The 22,775-nt window shown below is 39.6% G+C and overlaps 1 protein-coding gene across 8 annotated transcripts in view; it reads left to right on the top strand.

Moving 5' to 3' along the window:
* ASPSCR1 (ASPSCR1 tether for SLC2A4, UBX domain containing) overlaps positions 1-21,140 on the top strand; it is a 56,666-nt gene extending 35,526 nt beyond the window's left edge. For 7 of the 8 annotated variants that reach the window (XM_027471573.3, XM_027471577.3, XM_027471576.3 and 4 more), the window contains 5 exons: positions 426-488; positions 829-881; positions 17,076-17,127; positions 17,864-17,933; positions 18,261-19,944. In XM_027471573.3, the coding sequence (XP_027327374.2) occupies positions 426-488; positions 829-881; positions 17,076-17,127; positions 17,864-17,933; positions 18,261-18,648 (626 nt within the window). In that variant the 3' untranslated portion in view covers positions 18,649-19,944. Of the gene's footprint in view, positions 1-425; positions 489-828; positions 882-17,075; positions 17,128-17,863; positions 17,934-18,260; positions 19,945-19,998 lie in introns of those variants that run through there. The other variant, XM_072025552.1, reaches the window with a different exon arrangement.
* The last annotated feature ends 1,635 nt before the right edge of the window (positions 21,141-22,775 follow it).

Here is a 22,775-nt window from a genome sequence, read left to right as displayed (position 1 = left end):
TTTCAGAAAAGGTAGTAAGTTAGACTGCATACAGTGTAACCCTTACTGTTACTGATTTAGATTCTCGTATTCTGAGATGGCAGTGATGCTATATTTTGATGCTTTTCTATGGAAGAAAACCTAATAATTAGCTACTAGTGTCTTACCTGGCTACTCTGAAAATCTTGCAGCTGCTATTGGATTTCCTAGGAAGAACTTTACTGCCATCCTTAGATTTTTGCCAGGGGATGAACATGTCCAATTTTTTTCTAAGAAATTTGTAATGGTAATGGGTGTAGTGTACCAAATATGGTACAGTTGAGTGGAGCAAAAGGTGATCTGCAGATGCTGTAGAGGGCAGTTCTGTAGAAACAGATTAACCATTCTGCCCAGCATCTGAAGAAACAAATGTATTCAGCAAACCTTTCTCTCCTCCTTTTTTACAGTTGGCATTTTGAGAGACTTCGTAAGAAGCCATCTTGCAGATGCAGATTTACCATTTTATTTGTGTAAGTGTGCTGTTGGTAATACTTGACCTTACTTCACAAAGTCTATTTGTAGCTGTGATGTGTATGGGATCTTGTGATGCCATGAGAGATGACCTGGGGAGGGATTTTTTCTCCCTAAATGTGGCCTCAGAATGCAAAGGAAGTATAATCTGCTCACTTAGCCACATTATACATCTGCCTAATAAGAAGCCTATGTTGGCAGTGTGAAAGTGTCACTTTTTTCTCCCAAAAAAAAACAAACGGAGAAAAAGAAAAAAGCAGTAATCCCTCCCGTACCTGCTGTGCTTATTGTTTTGGTTGCTGGATGGTCCTGTTTTGTAACTTGTTTTTTTAACTTCAGTTATTGCACCTCCCAGAGTCATCTTGAATAATGAAAGTTTGACACTCTTTGAGGTAAGGACTCACGTCTGCTCTCTGATTCTTTGACTTGCTGCTTTCCCTTGCTGTCATGTGTTTTAGTTACTTAAAAAGAAGACATGTAATGTTATGATCCATGTAGACTTCTGCTTAGCCAAGAGTAATGGAACAAGGTATTTCAGAGCACAAGCTCCTCACCAGAAGAGGTCCACCTTGTGCAGGAAGATGCACTTCTGTTGTTACGGGGGTGGGGGGATTTGTGTTGTTGTATACATATGCTCAGTGCTTTTATGAAGTCCAAACCGTATTTAACCTTAAAACATTATTGCAAGAGCTGAGTTAATGACAGTTTGTTGTATCCTTAGTTGGCTTAATATAGTAGGAGATGTAACACTGGATTTGGATAGGTACAGCAGGAGGTAGAGGCTACTGGATTTGGATAGGTACAGCAGGAGGTAGAGGCTACATTAGACAAAAGTCTGACGTTTTTGGAAGTTACTAGATGAGACTTCAGTTTCTCAAATCCATATTCCTGGATGCTTTTGCAAATGTCGTATAAGGTGGTCTTGAAGTCTTTGGCTAGAGATTCGTGTCTGTGTAAATCACACGTGCTAAAAAGAGACTGGATTAATTTTTTGCCAGCTGCTTTACCCCAGACTCACCATGTTTAAAATGTGCTGTCATTCAGAGATTTGTAGACATTTGTAGCAATGGACTGAAGCTCACTTGCAGAGTAGGTGGTCAAGCAGACTGCAGTGGGGTTTCAGCTTGATGCCCCTAAGGGAGCAGAACAGCAGGGAGGCAGGAGAGGGATAGAAAAAGAGACCTTTTAGGCAGGATGGTGAGTTAGGTAGGGTTTAGTATGTCTCTGAAGTTGTTTGTAATGGAGCTTTCCAAATTCCACAACTTCCTGACCAGGCTGTGTGGGTGCAATACAAATGTAGCTGATCATAGGCTATTGAACGTTCAGGGAGGCCAAGTGTGGATCACTATGTTCAGTGGGAAGTCTCCCCTCTTCCTAATACCCTGTTAAGAATTTGTGGCTGAAATTTGACAGTTCGGGAGTGGTTTTGTTATGTCAGAGTTCTGTGTATTATCACAATACCTGTAAGAGGTGTAATTTCCTAGAGAGTCCTGAGCATCTTGGGGATCACAGCCCTGTTTGGTTCTGTGGTTCAGGAACTCTGTGTGCAGTAGCTCTTAGTCCTCAGGCTGTGGAGAGGCTGCTCTGTTTTTATCAGCCTTCCTACTCTCTACACGAGCGTGGCATCTGTTTGAATGTGCTGCGTGCATGGCAGTGCTTCTCCTGCCAGACAGGAATGGGACAGCATATGTGTTAGTAAGGCATAATACCATGGTGGGTGGGGAGAAAAATCATTTTTCTTTTCAAAGCCCTTTTGTATATTTTACTTAATAACAAAAATACCAGTGGAAAACACGTTGTGTCTTTGAAACAGGAGGTTTTGCCACTCAGGCATGAAGGCAGTTCCTTCCAGCTTCCTCTGACTTGTGCCATCTCATCCACATCTGCCACCCAAAACACTGTCTCAAGTCCCACATGGTAACCATGATGGGAAATGCAAAAGACAAATTTTGTCTTCAGATTTCTGAGAAACCCCAGGAAAAGGAAACTGGTTATGGTTGCATTGCTAATAATACATTTGGAAAACATTCAGAGGAAGAGCAGATGGTAATAAAAAAAAAAAAAAAAATCTGCACTTGCTAGCTGTTCTGAGGCAAGGGAAACAGCCTCAGAGCTGTGACTAGTACAAACTGGTCTGAAATGGCACATGCACACTACTCTCTGCCCTCCTGCTCCCCTCTGTGTCCTAAGCTGTTGTGTGAACACATCCCTCACCTGGAGTTCCTTTAAAAGCATTTTTAAGATGCTTATTGGAAAGATTTTTTCAACATTCTGAAGTCTCTCTGTAGCTCTCACCAGCAGATGTCTCCTGCATAAAATGGGTGTTTTTGTCCTTTCCTAAGATTTGGCTGAGATGCCTCCCAAGGTTTCTTGTCTTAGCATCTGACTTACCATGTGTTCCTTCAAAATACAATGCTTCATTTGAGTTTCTCTGCAAGAAGTGATATTTTTTCCATATGCCACATTTTCATCTAGAATCCAATGAATTTAGTTTGCCTTTTCTTTTGTACCTCCTAGATGCTGAAGACTCACATTCTACCTCTGTAATTTACCTTTTCCCCATTTTTGGTTCACAGTTCATTTTCTCTTGGATATTTTGTTGCTTCTTTGAGATCTAGGTACTTCACTTCTGGAAGCTGCTTTCTTCTGTTGTTTTCAGTCACTGTTGGAAAGTATCCTGTCTGCTCATGTGCCTATCTGTATCACCTTAAAATCACCTGTGACCATTCTCTTCCTTTTCTTTAGTTAGCTTCTAAGTCCTTTGTATGCTGTGCTCATTCCCCATAGGAGAAGCTTTTCTGCATTTCACGTTGAATGCAGCACCTTCTTTGCTGGCCCATATCTGCTTTCTATCCCATCTATCCTCTGATGATGTCTCTGGTCTCTTTTGTTACCTTTGGTTCATATTCTAAATAAACTTCAAAATCCTCTGTTTCCCTTTATTCCACAAATCCCCCTCCCCCAAGAGTGTTCTTTTATTTTCTTTTTCAGCATACATCTGTTGTTTCTCTGGACCTCTTCCAAAACATAACTTCTTCAGTGAAACACCAAAGAAATAATTACTTTTCCCTGTTTTTGAATCAGAAATGTTGTGGCAGGAATTTTAATTGGCTATGTTAAAGTCTTCATTTGGCACCTGGTACCGTTACTTGTGCTTGTTACATGTGTGGCAACTTCCCAGTTTCCCAGTTGTGATGGTAGTTGTGGAATTCATTCCTTAAGACAGCTTCTTGAAATATATAAAAATGTACTGTGTTACTGCACTGTAAAGACTTTTTGCTTTAGAGCCTAGTCTCTTTTAGATCTGTTTAGAATTGACAGCTTGATAAAGATCCTGATCGTTTTTAATGTCAAGCACCTTTAATTTATGATGGCTTTCTTGAGGTTTAAGTACTTGCAATATTGCATGCAAAGGTGCAAAACCTTGGCATTAGTACAAAACTGATTGTTCAAGATACAACATTCTAAAGCTGAAAGTTCTCCTACTAACTGACTGTTTTAAGGAATCATCTTTCTCATTTCCAACTTCTTCTGTGTCAACATAAAAGCAGACCATCCAATTAAAATAAAGGGTGGCAAATTCAAAGTTGAGAATTGTTTTTTTTCATGCAACATACAATTACAGTGCACTCTAAAGTATAATTAGAATGAGATTGTGTTGAGAATTTGGGCATAATTAAAGAAAAGATGTTTGAAAGCATAATCTGAATACACAGAATCACTTCTTTGAAAACGTAGAATGCACATAAAAGTATCTTAAGCATGAGATTTTAGGGACTAGACCATGACCTTATGAAAAGATCATCATCACATTATCTAAGTTGCATGACTTTGATAATTTTCTTAGTCAGTTGTCTCAGTATATACAAATGTAGGAATACATGTATGGGGAAAAATATCTTGGACTTCATATGCATCTCAGTGAGCTGAGATGAGTTGACTGTTACTGCTCTGGAACAAAGTCGTAAGGTGACAAAATCAGCAGCTCATTACTGAATAGTAGTCAAAACCAAAACAACCTGTGTTCCAAAATCAAAATGGAATATTTGAATTCAAATATATAAACTGTCACAGAAACAGAGAATGGTTCACGTTGGAAACCCGAAGACCTTAAAGACGACCTGGTTCCAACCCCCAGCCGTGAGCAGGGCACATCTCTCACTAGATCAGGTTGGCCAAAGCCTTGCCCAGCCTGGCCTCGAAAGCCTCCAGGGATGGCGCATCCACAGCTTCTCTGGGCAACCTGTTCCAGTGCCCCACCGCTCTCATAGTGAAGAATTTCTTCCTAACATCTAAACTTAAACCTCTGCTTTCTTTTGGTTTAAAGCCATCACCCCGTGTTCTGTCACTACATTCCCTGATAAAATGTCCCTGTCCAGCTTTCCTGTAGGCCCCTTTTAGAGGTACTGGAAGGTTGCTATAATGTCTCAGTTCTTCTTCAGTGCTGTTTTCTTCTACTTCATGCAAATGATGATGTGACACATACAGGCAATAGAAAATGCGTATGTGAAACAGTATGGGCACTACTAACTTCTTACAGCTAGGTGTTCTGTAGAAGCTGTTGTTTGCATAATAATGTTTAGTTTAGTCTTTCTAGACAAACTTCTGCTCAAAACCATAATGTGGATGTTTGTGCTTTTAAAGGAACTTTTACTTAAGTAACTTAAGCAGTGGACACACATTTGCTGGTTACAGCTAAGTCAGCTGAAGAGACTCCTGCCCCACTATTCTCACTTCTGGCACCTGGGCTGCCATCTATTTCAGTCTTGATGATTTTTTTTATAAATATAAACAGTTTAAATAACAGCCATTTTCAGGTTCAGGTCTTTTGGCTCAAGTGGATTAGAATCTCATAACATGTACAAATCCAAGTGTGTGTTAATATCTTGCCAAGGGTGATAGTTGAAGGTCTGAAGAAAGTAACCTTTTCAGTAGTTACTTGTGGTTTGGTTCAGATACGTCACGCGCTCTAAGAGCTTGCTGATGCAGTAATGTCAGTGGACCTGAGTAAACTCTTTTCTGCCAGAGACCTCGCTAAAGGTTATGGTCAGTTTAAAGAACGCACTTTCAAGTTTTGTAATTTTTCTCCTTCTGCAGCTGAATATATAAACTCTGCACACTTTATAATGTAGGTTGTCCCTGTAGCCCATCTGGTGCAGGAAACTCAGATAGTTGGAAATTTGTATCTCTATAGGTATATAACTTTCTAGATGTTTTTTTTTTCAACATGAGCATTCAGGTTAACATTTCAAAATGCTATTGTTTTCAACAGTTTATCCCTGGAATTAGGAAAGTCAATGTGGTTCTTTACAGGTAAATTGAGTTGATGATGAAAGGAGCAGGCCTGAGTGCTTTTTGTAATGAAGTTTATTTGCTTTAGTCTTGATTACAAGAACCCTAGGGAATTAAAAATGAGTGCATGATTTGACCCAAATGCTTGAGTCTAGCAACACTAGTCTAATGAGGTGAGTAGAGTAGAGGTTTAGCAATAAGGAAAGCCACGTGTCACTGGATTGGCAAGAAACGGCAAGGGAACTGACTTGTTTGAAGAGCAAAGAAATTCATGTATGCTCAGGGTGAGGTGTGAGAAGGGAGAAGACTGCAAGGGCTGACGTGACTTGGAAGGATAAAATGGGGTGAAAAGAGGGAGCAGAATGAAATGCGTGCCTAGATGGAGTTTGGCTCCACTGTCAGTTTGGAGTTTTAATTTTTTGAGGCAACAGCTTCTGCAGTGCCAGGAATGTGAGTTGTGGAGGGCATGATAGCTTGTGCATTAAATTCTTGAAGTTGTTTAATGCTCCTGAGTGTAAAATGTCCATTTTATAAAATGAATTTGTAGGTTGAAAAGAGTGTATTTAATGCTGGTGGCTATGTTGCCTGTGTCCCTCACACAGGGCTCTAAAGAGTCCCTTTCTAGTCCTGATCTGGTTATGGCAGGAAGGATTTTGTGTGTTTACAGACATTTTATTTGGATAAAGCATCAAACCAGGAAAAAAAAAGTTTCTGCAGAGAACTTGTCATACCATTCTGATTACCTGTCCTGCTTGTCAGAGGCCAAAGTGCTCCAGTTAATTTGGATGGTGCCTTGTCCCAGTTCAGGTTGTCTTACCTGGGTGAAGCTTTGCTATCTGTTACTAGTGCAAATCTTCTTACATCTAATTTTTGTCTTGAGAAAGGGAAGGCATTATGCTGTAATGTCTTCTGCTGGAGGTCCAAGTGCTCAGCAGGGTATCTGAAGGAGGCTTTCTTCTCCCCAAAGAAATGGGTGCAGAAGTTCTGGCTTTCATGTCCCTGGCAACTGTGTCATTGTTGGATGCCCTTTTTTATAGGCAGCTGTTACTAATTGGGCTGCTTTGGCTGAGTGTCAGTGCTCTTAGTAAAAATGACACTGTCACAGGCCAGGAGCAAGAGGTGAATTACTTCTGGTGTTGGGCCAGGTGGGGCAGCACTGAGGACAGGACCTGCTCACTGCTAATGTGTCTCTGGTGTCTTTCAAACTGTGAAATTCTCAGTCTGGGAAGAAGTTTGTGTGGGTCAGTATCAATTTCACAATTGTTGTAAGGTTGAGGGCAGACTACAGTGCCTGGTCCTGCGCTAGGTGGGATTGGGCTTGGAGAAGAGGAGCTTTAATGCTAAGGTGACCATGCAGTGCTTATCTCTGTACTATGAGAGCTTGTTCTGGAATAACACTGTGTTAATACACTAGAATGCGTACATTAATGATGTGGGGTTCTTCCACACATCTTAGGGAAAGGGAGCATGGGTAGCTAATTTTGCAAGCTGTTTTGGTATCTCCTTTTTATGGCTGTGTGAAAGGTTGAGAAGGGAGGTTGTCTTTATTGGTATTAGAGCTCTTTATGTTTGTCAGTTTGTGTCATGTAACCTCTAAAATTCATGACTTTTACTCCACGTGCTTGACAGTGGTGTTAGCAGTAGCCTCCTGGAATGTTTTGCAGCTTATGCAGTTCTTTTGCAAACATGTACACACATAACCTGACACTTCATTTTCATAAGATATTTCTTAGATGACTAGAAATCTGTTTCTGTTCAGAACAGATCTTCCAAAACCTGTGTACTGCCATGCTGTATCTAGCAATTCTGTACTTTTTTAAAAGCATTTAACTTTAAAACTTTCAACCTTGTCTTTACTTTCCAAAATGAGATTTTTGTCTAATTACTCTCTCATAAATGATTTTTCATCTCTTGAAGTGCTTTGTTCTCCTTTAGCTCTCAGAAACTTTTTAGATTGTTGTTCCCCAAACATGGTGCTCAAACTGTTTAGAAACAGAAAATTAGAAAACCAAAGAGTAGAGGAATAGATTGGCTTATGGCGCTTCACAGTCCATTCTCGGTTTTCTAGGTTGCCTCCTGTCTTCTGAAAAAGTGATGCTATCATGTCTAAACACCAGTGAACTATTAATATTACCTCTTAGGTAGGGCTGAGACACATAAGAATTCCTTTATTTCTTCCCTTGAGTTTAGCTGTGGGCTGCTTAACTGCCTTCTGTTTTCTCCTCTTTGAGAGATGCTTTGGTGCACAGGGAACTCAAATGTCATCATCCAAGGATATGGAAATTCTCTCGGTGAACTTTAAAAGGATTTTCTAGAAACTTACGGTCATTGTTGAGACTATCAGAGGCAGAGACTGCTTAAGACCCAACACAATGTTCTGGACATTAACTGCTGCCAGCATGGATATTTTAGGAACAGACCGTTGCAAGTTCTTCTGTGATATGACTGGGAATTGGTTGTTTGGGATTGCTTGTCCAATGTCAGGCATGATTCAGAATTGTACCTTAGGCCTTATGCTAGTAGTAGGTTATCCTCCAGTTTTCAGCCTGCTGTGATGCTGTCTACAAGAAAGCATACATGGTGTCTGAGGTAGTAATGTGAGCATATTTGAGTGTTCAGATATTTATAAATGACTGCAACTTGTTGAAGTACCATATTATCAATATTTCTGCTTTCTCAGCCCTCTCACTATGTTCAGCTGATAAGATTAGAACTGCGTTCCTTAATCTGATTGCTCACAATGAAAGGAGAGCCATTATGCAGTAAGCAGAACCAGGAAAAAAGACAAATATTGTCAGCTTGTTTGCTAAGATACTTGGGCTGAAAGAACTGTCTGAAGTGAGTTCTCCTGAAATGTGTATTTACAGTTTAGTGAGCGTGCAGATTGGCAGCAGTGTGTTTTTGGAATCCATGAAGAAGACTTCAAGGCATTACTTTGATTTTTGTTGTTGTTACTGCTGTTTTCACCAGCTTCCTTATCCTTATGCCCCTTGAAGTGTTTTATAAGTTCTGCTCTCCAGAACTGATCAACTACAGGCTTCCCTGTTGTAGCACTTGGCCTCGAGTTACTTATAGCTCTGGTTGCGTGTTTGTGCTTTCCTAGGCTAGCCAAGCTGAATTTTCAGAGTTGCTCTTCTCTTTCTTTCTCCTCCCAGAAACAGGCACTTGAGTAGTGTTCATCTGGGGGCTTTAGTAGAAAGAGTAATTGATTGCAGAGTTAATACTAGGAAAGAGTTAGCAGAATATAAGAATACCAGCCACTGGAAAAGTCAAAACAGTAAAGAGGGCAAGAAGCCATCTTCTGTCTTTAGAGAAGCTAAAGGAATCCACGCACTTCCACATAAATATTTAGATTTTTCTAATCAGATCTTAGAGTGCACCAAGTGTTTCCTCTGGCATGTACCGTGGGCAGGAATCCAGAGGAGCTGTTTGTTCCTTTTTTTTTGCCTTTGGTTCTGTTTCCATATCCTATTTGTTAATGCCGTTTTGGGCAACGTCTGGCATTCTGTTTAGTGAAGCAGATTATGACTTGGGCAGTGTGAAGCCTTCTGTGCTTTTGGCAATAGTCTGAATGCAGTTTCATTAAAAAACAAAACAAAAAAAAAACCACTTCATCAGAGTCAGTCTGTCAGAGGTATTTCCAGTGGCAGGTCTTGCATTTACCCTACTCACTAACAAAGAAAATTGCAATTAGTAGTGAAATTCATCCAGACCAAAGGATGGCATTCGCCTTCCTGTGTGAGGTGTTAGCCCTTTACTTATTCATTCTGGATTTTCTCATCTAACTAAATTTTGGTATTAATACTACCTCCAACTAGGAGGTCTTGCTAGTTCTTGTTCATTACCATACTCATAATGTCTGTACATACTTGTTTCTTATGCTGGCTTTGATTAAGGCTAGACATTGCAGTAAGGATGAAGCCTTCCTTGTGTGACTTATTTTAGAGTAGAAATTCTGCCAAAAACGTTCTTTCTTCTACTATTAATTTTGGAGGCCAAGTCTTTCTGATCTCAGCTCAAGGGCTCAATGAACGCTCTTTATACCTGGATTTCTTTCTAAGTAGCCTTCTCAAAATAGTGCTTTCAAGTCTTATCTTTGCCTTATGAATTTTAAAGATCCTCTGTTCAAGCTGGTTCAGATTTCCCCTGTATTGGCTGCAGAATATCCATCTTCTTTCGCAGTTGCAGTCCACATTGAGAAGCTTTGTTCTCAGGTTATAAACAAGAACCACTTAGTCAGTTTGCCCCTTTCACCGTGACTGTGGTGTTTATTTCTATTTCAGCGATGCTTTGCAGTCTTGCTGGAGAAGCTTTTGATCCACCGGCTTTCCGGCTGAATTTTCCAAGTGCTAGTTTATGTGTTTGGGGTGTGTGTACTGTGCAGTATTTCATGTTGGTAGCTTGGGTTTCTCCTTCCATGTGCGTGTTCCTTTGAAGTGCTTATTTTCTTATTCATCTTTTAAGATCAAACTAACAGCAGACCTGTGGCACTCTAATCTTTTCAGATCATGTAACGGAAAGAATGCTTCATTCTGGCAGCTGCAAGTTCCCCTTAGCAGTCTCTGCCTGATTTGAAAGCATCATTCTGTCTGCGAACAGAATAACTGCATGGTAACAATGTACATGTTTTGCAGTACTCAATTCTAGGATTTTTTTGAATTTGTGTGTCTGGAAATGACCACTGAAGGAGGAAGTATTGAGACATTATTTGAGATGGTACTGCCTGAAACCTTTTCCATGCTTCAGAGAACAAGTTACTAAAACATGCAATAAAAGAAAGCAGAAATGTTTCTCCTCTGTGATAAACAGGGGAATGCTGTTCTAGTGTAGATATTTTTGTCATGGAATGCAAGATCCAGTAGACCTAACATACCACTCTACAACCAGGATGCTCTGCTGCCATAAACCACACTCACCACTGTGGTATCTGAGTAACTTCAGGCTGAGTGCCTGAAATAAAACTTTGAGTTACTGTAGCTACAGTTTGACTAAATGTGGCTTTGTGAGTAACAGGCTGATCTTCAGCTTTAAAAAAAAATGAAAGTAGTCATTTAATTCATTTAAACTTCTGCAACTGTAATTAAGTGTATTGATGAAGCTGTGTTATTGAGATCTTTTTAAAACCTGAGGAATAGTTTGTGATGATACTCTTTAAATGGGGAGGTTGGTAAGCAGAACGCTGGTTCCTCTGCTTCTTGCCTCATCAATGACTGTGGCTAAGACCCTGGATGGGAAATATGTGTATGTATATATGTGTGTGTATATATATATATACACATATATTTCTCATTTCTACTACTGCCATTCTGTATGACTTTTAATAAGTTACTTAGTCTCTTTAAATCTCAGTTTTTCATCAGTACAAAAAATAGCAATTGTACTTTCTCACGTTTTTAATTTACTTTGCACGTTACTTTTCTTTCCATTTGTATATTTATATAAACATAGATAGATAGATGTGTGGCATTGGAATAGTCTGCCCAGGGAAGTGGTTGAGTCACCATTCCTGAAGGTCTTCAAGAAACATGTAGATTTAGAACTTAGCAGCATGGTATAGTGGTGAACTGTACTACCAGGTGAAAGGTTGGACTAGATGATCTTAGAGGTCTTTTCCAACCTAAATGATTCTACGATATAAAGTGAACAATGGGACACCATTCCTAACTGGATATCTGGATGCTGTTGCAGTATCAATAATCTAGCTGCATCCTGCAAATATGTCTTTTACAGCGTGATTTGTATGTTATATTTCCGTTGTTCAATTTTCCCAGTAAGAATGACATTGTATTTTGGGTGAAAGCATCAAGGAAGAGAAATGCCATATATTTGAGTACAGTATCTAGCTCTTGACTTGTAATTCTTGGCATACAGCTGAATGGAGATTTTTTTTAATACTTGTTTCAAACAACCTGAGATTCATTTAGTCAATCTGCTAGGCTCAGTGTAACTGTTACAAGTTCCTAAATTTCTCTTGGTTCCCAGATCTTGAGAGAGTTCTGTACTGTGAGTTTAAGAACTGCAGCATTCTTCTAGGGACGTTGATACATACATTAGAACAAATGCAAATGAAGAAATAGCCCTGACTTGTGAATATAGGTTTCAGATAATGCTCTACACAGTATTTGATTCTTGCATCCTTAGCAGTACGTGGGAATACTAAAGGCTCCGACTCTGAGGTTGTATGTTTTCCTGGACTGGAGATACTAAAACATTCTTATCTTTATGCCAAGACTTGTTGCTAATGGACAAGACTTTGGCTAGTGGAGTTATTCCACTGAGTGTGTGCATATGTTTTTAATGCGAAATTGGTGGTGGTTTAAATACTTTTGTGTTCCAAAAAACTCGGAGGTGGCATTTGTCCTATCAGTGACTGGCTGGAGAATTGCTGGGATGATCAATGAGATGTAGCTAACTGTTTTCTGTGCTGAACCCTTAATAAGTATTGAAATAGGAATGACACCTGAGAATTCTGCAGGAAGGAAACTAGACAAAGGATGGTATGAATGAACCATTATTCTTAAGAAAGAATTGAATTGAAGAAAAAGAACTTACTGGATATAAATTTGGCAAGATGGGACTCTGTGTTGGCTGAGCCCTAGGAAGGGGTAGTGATGGAGGGAAGTGAGCCATGGGAAGGAGGTTGCATTTTGTATATTTATGAGCTGCTGTCTAGTGCCCTTAAGTGTCTTTCAATTAAATGATTTTGAACTGGAGCATTTGGACTGATGTTTTGCCAGCAGTTGGAAATGGTGGTGGCCGTGGAGCCTGAAATTTAGAACTACGGTTATTTGTCAACTTGTGAGTAAACAGCGTAGAAGTTTATACTGGGGCACATTCTGTTTGTGTGCTTGTGTGGTTAGTGTGTCTGTCTAGCTCTTGGTCTGTTTCTCTCTCTCTTTGTGCCTCATGCAGGCCCTGCCATGAATTTTCTCTGACCTCTTGGGGCCATTCCCACATGAAGCTTTGATGTGTGTGCCCAGAGCTTGATTGACAAGGAAGTTTTGGTGGTGGCAGCAGGAAAGGAAGAGAAAAGAAGAGGGCTTTGAACTAAAGGGCTTTGAGCTCTGAGATGCTGTGCTTACTTATCTCCTTCAGAATGTTAATTATTTACCGAGATAATTGGGTAGGAGAGGAAAAAGAGAGAGGGGAGGTTATTAAAAAATTCCAGCACTAACACGCTACAAAAACCTAATTTTCCAACTTGCAGCCTTCATGAAAAGGATGTTGTGTGTAAGAGGGCTTGAGTGTATGTGTGTTTGGGGAGGGAGCGTCGAGGGGACTCCTTTTTAAGCCACCCATTTCCTAAATAGAGGGATCCCTTCAGACAAATGCAGCAGAAACATCAAAGCTCTTGCAAGAGTTTTCTCTGGGGGTTTCTAAACTGTCTGGTACTTCTTAATTAAAAAGTTTATGGAGAGCCGTCTTTCTGATTGGAGCAGGCAAGTTTAGGCCCTGTTGAATGAGGAATGACATGTTAAAAGACCTAATAAATAATGATTTCTGCTAAAATGTCAGTTCAAGGATGTGAATATTCCTGGCTTCTTAGGCAGGAGCTGAGGCGTGGAGTAGACTGAGGGGATCTCTCCTGCTTCAGTCTAACATGTGAGCCATACTACATGTGAGTGTCTCCAGAGCCTTTTGGATTAAAGTCCGAAAAATTTTGGCATTTGTAATGCCAAATACTCATTTGACATTTGTAGTCATGAAGATAAGTGAAGCTGTTTCAATTTGTCTGCAGTTCATACAGTTTTATTAGTCCCTGTACTAGGTAGGAATCCAGATTCCCCAGCAGAGATCAGGGTTTGTTTGAGTTCTTGTAATTGTGCTGCTGGATCAAGTCCAGATACCATCAGTTCTAGTATCCTGACTATGCTGATGATGGCAACAGAGGATCAAGACTCGAGAGCAGGCAACGTGCCCTGCATGGTTTCTAAGTATGTATTGATGGTATGAAGAGAGGCAGGTAGATGGTGGTGTGGGTGGTTTTTTTTTTTTTTGGTTTGGTTTCTTCAAGAGAAAAAGTTTAGAATTACTGTTTTGTTGGGGTAAATGTAGACCATCAGTCAATGTCTTCTGTCTCCTTGATAGTTGCTAGTTATGACAGTCCTTAACTCTTCTACACTGTGATTTGGCTTCTTTATCTGTTTCTTAAAATAAAAGGTCTTCTGAAACCTTAAAAAATACTTCTTTATGTAATATTACACTGACATGTTAGTTCCAGTAATAAGATTTATATTTTTTTCCTTCAGAATCCTTGCTGGTGTACAGCTGGTTACACCATGTCATATTAATCTACATGTCAATTTCAGCCCTTTTTTAAAATACGAGCCTGTGCTTGCAGCAGTGTCTGTTTTTAATAAGAAGCTTAATTTTGAATCTACTACTCTGCAGTTCCTTGAGAACACTTGGATGTACCATCTGGGCATGGTAATTTAGAGCATTTTTATTTATCTTTTAGTTCCAGTTTTTGTACTGCTTCAGTTTCTTTGCAAGTGTGGTGTCATACTATAATCTCTGTAATGTAAGAGCAGATTTTATAGGTACGTACCTTCCACATTTATGTGCAGTTGCTCTTATGATTCCTCAAATGAACCAGTGAGACTGCAGGCACAGGTTTAAAGTTTCTCTGGTTCCAAGCGAAGAACCAAAAGATGATAAAGGGACTGGTGCATCTGACATACAGGGAGAGGCGCAGAGAGCTGGGGTTGTTATGCCTGGAGAAGAGAAGGTTCTGGGATGGGAGTGGATTTGTCAACGTGTGTAATTACCTCATGGGAAGTGGCAAGGAAGATGTAGCTAGACTGTTCTCAGTGGTGCCTAATGAAAGGACAAGAGGAAAAGGACACAACTTTCAGGAACTTCGATTTAAATTAAGAAAAAAAATGCTGTTTGAATTGTTTAATACTGGAGCAGGCTGCCTGGGTAGGTTGTGGAGTCTCTCTCCCTGGAGATATTCAGAAGCTAACTGAACATGGTCCTGAGAAAAGTGCTGTAGCAGACCCAGCTCTTAGGAGAGGGGATTGGACAAGACGATTTTCAGATATCCTTTCCAACTTCAACCATTCAGTCTTTACTGATAAGGAACTTAAAATGAAACAACAACCTGAAATTACTGCGTCTCTCGTGAAAGAAAAGATCAAGAACAAATTTACTTGCCTTCAAGTCTCCCTAATGATGAAATTGGTCCAAAATCATCATTTAAATTCTCATTTTCAGTGGGATTCCTTAATATGTATGCAGTGTACCAACCAATTATTATAGGGACTACTTTTAACTGAACTTCTTATTCTAACTTGTTGCTGTTTTAACATGAATTGTATTTTAGCTCTCTGAATTTCCTTCCCAAGTCTTTTTTGCTGCTTCATGTCAGATTATTGGCCTCAGAAGTGTTAGCTACCAAAGTTGAAAAATCTTCTCTTTGAATTATGGGTAAATGACAACACTTAATTAGCTTGCTTTAATACTTGCTTCTCTGCCTTTTCTCAGTTAGGGCTGTATACCATTTCTGAGACTCACTTTTCCAAATAACGTTTATTAAACAGCTAAGAATTTTACTTCATTGCCTCTGACTTCTTGTTCTCTAATCAGCATGCTTAATTTCATTAACTCTCTAAAATCCAGTATTTGCCTTATTTTTTTCATATGTTTTTTTCTGTGATGTTGAATTTTACTACATTGTGATCACTATTTCTTACTGTCTTATTTTCCGCTACAGTTTGAATCTGATCTTGTACTTAGGGCTGATTGAGAATAATTTATTTTCTTGTATCTTTGGAATTATTTATTCAAGAGGTCACCATCTGAGCTATATTAGTACTATTTCATTTAATGTGTTATTATGTTCAACAGGGAACATAATTCATATTCTGTACTGAATTTGGTTCACTATATATTTATGCAGAGGTAGTTGAATAAAGCTATTTAGCAATGACATAGCAGATGGGTACAAAGAAATGAGAGACGATGGGCGAGGGCGTAAGTTGTTTAGCTCTATGGTTGAGAAGCTTCATTGTTTTGATTTGTTGCTATTTGAAATTTAAAAAAGAGTGAACTGCAAGACAGGACACTATTTGCTTCTTTACATTTGTGTAACTTGAGGGATATCAGTTGCAACCTCATTCTTGTGTGATGGCCATTTGTCTTAAAATGGAGGAAAACGAAGTATAAAGCAGTATGTTAAATTTAGAAACAGATGGAACTAGGTATCAGACCTGGTAACTACCATTATAGACAATGTTACTGTTTGTTTTTTTCTCCTGCAGAGTGCATCTCTTCAGAATGATAGTAAATAGTAGGAAGGGAACAACTGAGTCTGGCTTTATTGCAGTTCTGGGTTGACAAAGGAGCAGTTTATTCTGTTAAAATATGAGCTCATGGGAACCCTCTTTAATGTGTTCTTTGTGTATACGTTTTGACCAGAAATTGCTTGTTGTTGACTACTGAAGAGGTAGGCAGAAAGATACAAGGTAATGTGATGCATACCTTTCTGGGGCCATCCCCAGTGAGATGAGCAGTGTTTCTCACCTTTTCACTGATCTGGTCAGCTGGGGCACTGTGGCATATCATGTCATTCTACTATGGTGGCAGTACTTACAAGTTCAGACTCGATAAATTTACATACTGTAATATATCTCCATTTGATTCAGTGTTTCATCACCTGTATGTATATTTCTTTTTAAGGTGGGTAACAGTGTAATTAAAGTGCAGCTAAATTAATTGTGCTTTGCCTGACTGACATCTCACATAATATTCACTGAGGAGTTGTTGAAAAACAGGAATCACACTGGTGTTCTGGGCACACTCTGCTTTTGTTTTTATCTGGTTTGGAAATAAATGTATGAATGCAAAATCAATAATAGCATTTGAATATGAAATAAAGGTTGAGTGATAAATGCAGATGTAAAGGAGAGGCAGTTCTACACAGTCCTACAGTTACCTAGATCACATAATGAGCTAAATGGTTAGAAAAAAAAATGCTCAAATATAGCAGTTACTCTGACAAGTAGGAACTAGCAGTTTAGACTGGATTGAAAACAAATAGCAGGTCATTAGCACAACGAGTGCATTGCTGTACTTGTCTAATCATCTGTATGTAGTAGAATAGCTACATTGTACAATTTTGTTTAATATCTGAGTGCCCTGTGCTTTACACAAGTTCAGACTTCTGAACTATAGATGTTTCAGTGACCTGATCTTAATCTGAATTGTCCATAATTGTCTAACCGGTTTCTAACATTCACAGTGGACCATGAAAATATCTACAGTCAGTCATGTATTTTTCCCCTTTACTGCAGGCTAAACTCTTTCCAGCTGCTGTCGTTCATTTTGGATCTGAGGAGCGCAGGGGTGAGTGAGCTTCCTCTCTTCTTTAGCTCATAGTATTGCACCTATGTAGAAGACTGAGAACACTATATCTGTACATTCAGATCCCCCCTCTCCCCCCCCACTCCAAAAAAAAAAAAAAAAAGGCAATCCTTGAGAATGCTGGTAACTGTTCCCATTTAGAATGGCTGAAGCTCTTCAGAGCTAGAGACCTAGCCTGGTCCTGCAAGAATTGTATTTGATTACTGGTTAGCTTGACCACAAATGTAAGTATAGTACCTTTCTTGTGAGATTTTTTTAGCCTATGGAATAAGCGTTATCTACTCTGAGGATGAGAATGATAGAAGAATCCTTCTGTGAAATGCTGTTACAGACCTTCTGTTGTATGTTGTAGTATACTAGCTGGAGATGGGAGAACAGATTCGAACCTTCAGTTCTCTGACACCTGTGGTTTATGCATAGAATCTCTATTTGTCCCAGAGATTAAAGAATGCTGCAGCTTCACATAATAGCTTCTGAGATGCAGTGAGCACTGGAAGAAAATGTCATTATCTTGAGTTTTGAATGATGAAATAGAGCACCTTGACTTGTGAAAGAAACCATCATAGTTTAAATACATCCTATTTGTCAGCTGGTGGAAGGAGATTTACTGTAGTATACAGCCGGTATTTGCTGATCGTAGAGCTATGTGATTCTGTGGTGACTGATGTCTTTGTTACCAAACAAGTGTTTGTATTTCATTGGATTTTATTTTAAACAGATTGTTACCTGAAATCAGACCTGCTGAGCTCTGCAGTTTCCCCTTCTGCAGCTGATTTATTAGTGTCCAGGTATGTTGGGACTGAATAGAGTTGCAAATGAGTTTTTCAGGGAGGGGAGGCGTGAAGTGAGTCTATCTTTCTAAAAAGAAATATGATCTGAAGATAGATACTAGGACTTCAGCTTCTCCTTCATATAGTCATACTTGAGTTTGTAGCTTATGAATCACAGAATCCTTCTTTGTAAAGCAGCATTTCAGTGACTAAAGTAATCCTAAGGTCTTTGTTATGAAAAGGAAGAGCCTTTTCAATCTGACTTTGAAAGCTTAAAGGTGGACTTTACATGGGGCTATTATGAAAAAAATGAAGTTTAATTCAATTTGCTTATTTTCTCCTCAGATGTTTGTCCAAGTCATTAGTTCCTTCTGCCTCATCATCTTTAGAATCAACAGTTCCATCCCTACCTGAACCAGAAGCAGGAAGTGACAAAAAGACTGATGAGCAACCAGAACCAGCAAGAGTGCATGGAGCTCCACAAGTGTTGAAAAGGGACCCTGGGAAAATACCCAAATGGCTGAAGCTGCCAGGTAGCATGAAATTGGAGGAGAGTTCTTCTCCTGCTGAACTCCACAGAAAGGCAGGCTCCTTTATATCAAATGCTTTGGATGTTGACACTGTTCTTAAAGATGTCAACAGAAGGCTTGGAAGATATATACATGGTTCAGTGCTTGTCAGTCACAAATCAATTTGTGACCTAAACTTCAGCCTTCAGTGGAGAAGCACCTAAGTGCTGTTTCCAGGCTGCGTTGAGCCTGAGGTCTAATTCATTATGCTTGCAGCATCCTTAACTACGTCCTGAGTTCTTAACTATGCCAGTATAGTTCAAATACTAATACTAATGGGCATGATATTCAATCTATAAATGGCCTGTGTAATCTGTTAAAACCTCCATCAGTTCTTTGTCCTTTACTGGCATAGTCTGTTTTAGTCCTTTCCTTTCTCTTAATTTTTGAGCTGGTCTTTTTGTTGATCTCTTTACTTCAGAGCAGTAGTGGTTTTCTCTAGTTGAGATTGCACCCAAACTTCCATTATGTCTTTTTTTTTTCCTCATCAGAGAACTGCAGCCTTGGTTCTAGTCTCAGAACCAATAGTTTGTGTGGTTTTATATGAGAATTTATACAAAATATGAAGGACTGAAAAAAGCATTCCTAAATTAAACAATTGGCAATACTGATTTTCTGATGCAGTGACAAAGAATAAAAAGTTAAGTCAACCCCCCTAAAAAGCAGTAAAACTAGGAAGCATTATCTGAAATTCCCTGGCTAATAATGCCAACTTTTAGTTTCCTGTTAGAATTTTAGTACTTGATTCTGTGGGGCCGGCAGCGTAGCATATGGTGTGTAGTGATTACTGGAAGGCTGCAAACAGTGGGTCTGTGTGTGTTTCCCTGCTATAGCTGATCTGTCCTTGATGAGAAAAAGGACAGTGGTTAAACTAAAAGAGGGTAGATTTAGATCAGACATTAGGAAAAAATACTTCATTATGAGAATGGTGAGGCACTGGAACAGATTGCCCAGAAAAGTTGTGGATGCCCCATCCCTGGAAGTGTTTAAGGCCAGGTTGGATGGGGCTTAGTGCAACCTGGTCTAGTGGAAGGTGTCCTTGCCTCTGGCAGGGGATTTGGAATTAGATGATATTTAAGGTCCCCTCCATCCCAAACTATTCTATGAGTCTATGACTGATACTGGGTTACTGGTGCAGATTATGTGGAAAACAGTATCTTTACTGTTTCCAGTATGCTTGAACTGTTTCACTTGAGTACAACTTTCTTTCCCAAGTAAAGATGATCAGGATAAAGCACAAAACATCTTGTCTACCTATGTAGGTTATCCACAAACAGCTTGTATGAAAGTTTAATAACATATTCTAATATTTATGTCAGTAACATGTAAGATGAAATTCTCTTTCCTGGAAGCTATGTTGTATTTACCTTTCCACTTGCTGAAGAACTACTTGTCCATGCTACCCAACTGTTGTCTGAACACAGGAACATATAGAATGAGATCGTGTTATTGAGAAATGATGCAGTGCCAACTGTGTGGTTAAGTGTTTTAATGGTCTTATGTTTGTGTTGTAGGTGGGAAGAGATGAAGCATTTTGGGGTGCAATGAGCATTCAGCTGTGCCTCTTTCCTGATGAACTACTTGAGAATTTGTAAGAAATTGTTGGTGGCCCAGGAGAGGCCTAATCTGTATGAACATTAGTTATAAACAGAAAATCGCTTTTTCAGCTGCCAGTTTCATCTTTTGGAGGAGTGGAAGGCCTATTTATGGGCTTTGTGACTACAGAATCAAGATTAGGGGTTAAATTTAAGATTTCCTGCATGCAAATTATGTGAATAGAGCATCAAGGGGGAGATAATTCCTAGATAATCTTTCTGAAGGACTTTGCTTCCATCCATGTTCTTAAATTTGAATCTCCTAGTTCAACCTTCAAAGATAAGTGGAGTCTGGCTTCCTGAACTCTAGCAGCAAGGTACAATTAATTCAGTTTTATCTATAGTTTAGTGCTGCCTAGAACAAGACTTCTCTCTGCTTTTTGCTGGCTAGGGTTAGTGCTGCTGGTAATTCTGGGCGTAGTTGGCTGGAAAGTCACTTCAGAGGAAGCACTTATACTGCAACAGATCAAATAGGCTTTTCCTGTGAACCACTTGGTTTGCTGCACTTGTATTGTTTTCATTTACCAGAATCTTTTTAACGAAGAACACAGGTATCTATTAGTAGAAAGCATGCGGAGTTTGTTTCTGCCACAAGCTCTGTGCTTTATTTTCACTATACCTAATTAACATCGGTAATTATTGGTATAATCAGAAAAAAAAAAAAATCCTGTAAAAGAGTCTCTTCATGTGATCTTTGATCTACAGATTTCTTCTTTGGTCTGAGTACTTCCACAGCAAAGTAGCTGTTCTCTGCAATGCAGTTAGTGTACAGAGGGAAGTGCTAGTTCTGATCTTTGCCTCCTGCAGATGTTGTAATGGAATGGGTATTACTGTTTAGAACTGTGCTTATATTGGATATGAACTATATAGTGCCACTGTAGCCATGGTGCTGTATTTTATTTGAAGTTTTCTCCATGGACTGGTGATTTATATTGGACGAACTGGGGTTCCTTGTTATGGTAATAAAATATTTTCCATTTTCCCTGTATAGACAATTGTTCCCTAAACTATGTGTGCATCTGCACGATTTGTAAATGTAATAAAGCGCAGTGTCCAGAGGAGGCCGTTTTGTCGGTCTCTTTGATGATGTGTTCCTTCCCCCAGTGCTCTGCTTCTCTATTGCTTCTCTGTTAGTTCACAGGAACCTGTTCTCTTTTCAATGGGCCTGTCATGCCTCATTCCCTTCCTCCCATTTTTTTCCCCAACAAAGCAAAACAGAGCTTTGTACCATCTGAATGAACTTCAAAGTGGCTAGAAAGGGCACCCAGGGTTCCTGGCACTTGTAATTGTCTCCCAGTCTGGCCAACATTTCCCTTCAGGTCTAATTACTTCCAAATGCTCCCAGATGCTTTGAAGAAAGTCAGAGGGAGGGGAAGGCATGAAAGGTGGAAGAGGAAAAAGACTCCAAATGGAGGGAGCAGAATGCAAAAATGTTGACTGATTTCTTGTATGACACCTAAACACAAACAGGGAGGGTGTGCAGCCTCTGGCAGTGGAGAACGAAAGAACACTATAGAGGTGCTGCTCTAAATCCTTTCCGTGGAAAGCAAGCCCTTCTGGCACTTGACAGGATAGCTGTAAAAGACATACTACAGCAAAACAAAAGAAAGTAAAATAATCACACAGAATTTCTAGGTTGGAAGAGACCTCAAGATCATCGAGTCCAACCTCTAAATGTTTAAAGCTTACTACTTTAGTGGATTTAGTGTGGGCTGAGCATGCATTCCACAGGACTGCCTATCTTGGTTCAGGTGCTATGTTATGCTTGCTCTTTCCACAGAAGTCAGCAGTGTATTGTAGCTAGAGATACTTTGCTGAGTTCATGCAGGATATATTGGAGGCAAATATCCATAGGTTGGCTCCCGTATAGGTTAGGTGCACTGGTGTGTATACTTGTGCTGCTGTTGTCTGATTCACTGGATTAGAATAAATGGAAGCATTCTGATTGGTAGGAAGTTGTGCTGGGCTTTCAAATGTGCTAGTCTTGTTTTTGAAGAGCACAGGCAAAGTCAACTAGTTATGACTAGCTTAGCTATTTCGATTGCAACAGTTTTGATAAAAGAGCAAGCACCGTAGTTGTCACCTGCAAGTGTTATAGGCAAACAGAGGGAAATATCAGGATAGCAGTATCAGTATTATTGGGGCAGTTTCTTGGGTTAAGCACAGGGATGAGGATTAGGGAGCTAGTGTCTGGTCTATCTTGACCTAACCGCTGTTCACAGAAAGTTAGGTTGTCTTAATCTGACAGAGACACTAAAAAATCTTGGCAGTTTCTTTTTAGCTGTGGTTAGGGATGAGCAACAGCTGCAGGATCAATATTGGTTTTAACCAGATCACCAGAGTGAACTTTCTAATAATCTAAAAGTCAAGATACTGGTTTATCCAATTATAATCTGATAGGCTATGCCAGTGAAAAGAGGTTTCTGGTGAGGAGGCAGCATTCTCCCTCTTGACTCTTGCAGCCATGTTCATCCTGCTATGTACACTAACTTCAGTCAGTTGCATATCCCTTGTGTAACACTGTAATGCACCAAACACAATTTAATCTACTCCTTTTTCAGGAGAATGAAAAACTGGTACTTTCAACAGCTGGACCAGAGGTCTTATTCCCCCTTCCCTATGCAAAAAAAAAAAAAAAAAGGGTGGGGGAGGGTTTAACTGTTGCTGTTACAGTACCACTTTACCACTAACACTCA

This window comes from Anas platyrhynchos, chromosome 19 (genome assembly GCF_047663525.1).
Source record: "Anas platyrhynchos isolate ZD024472 breed Pekin duck chromosome 19, IASCAAS_PekinDuck_T2T, whole genome shotgun sequence".
Lineage (NCBI taxonomy): Eukaryota > Metazoa > Chordata > Aves > Anseriformes > Anatidae > Anas > Anas platyrhynchos.
The sequence above is the reverse complement of the archived record's forward strand: the minus strand, read 5'-3'. Positions and strand labels throughout refer to the sequence as shown.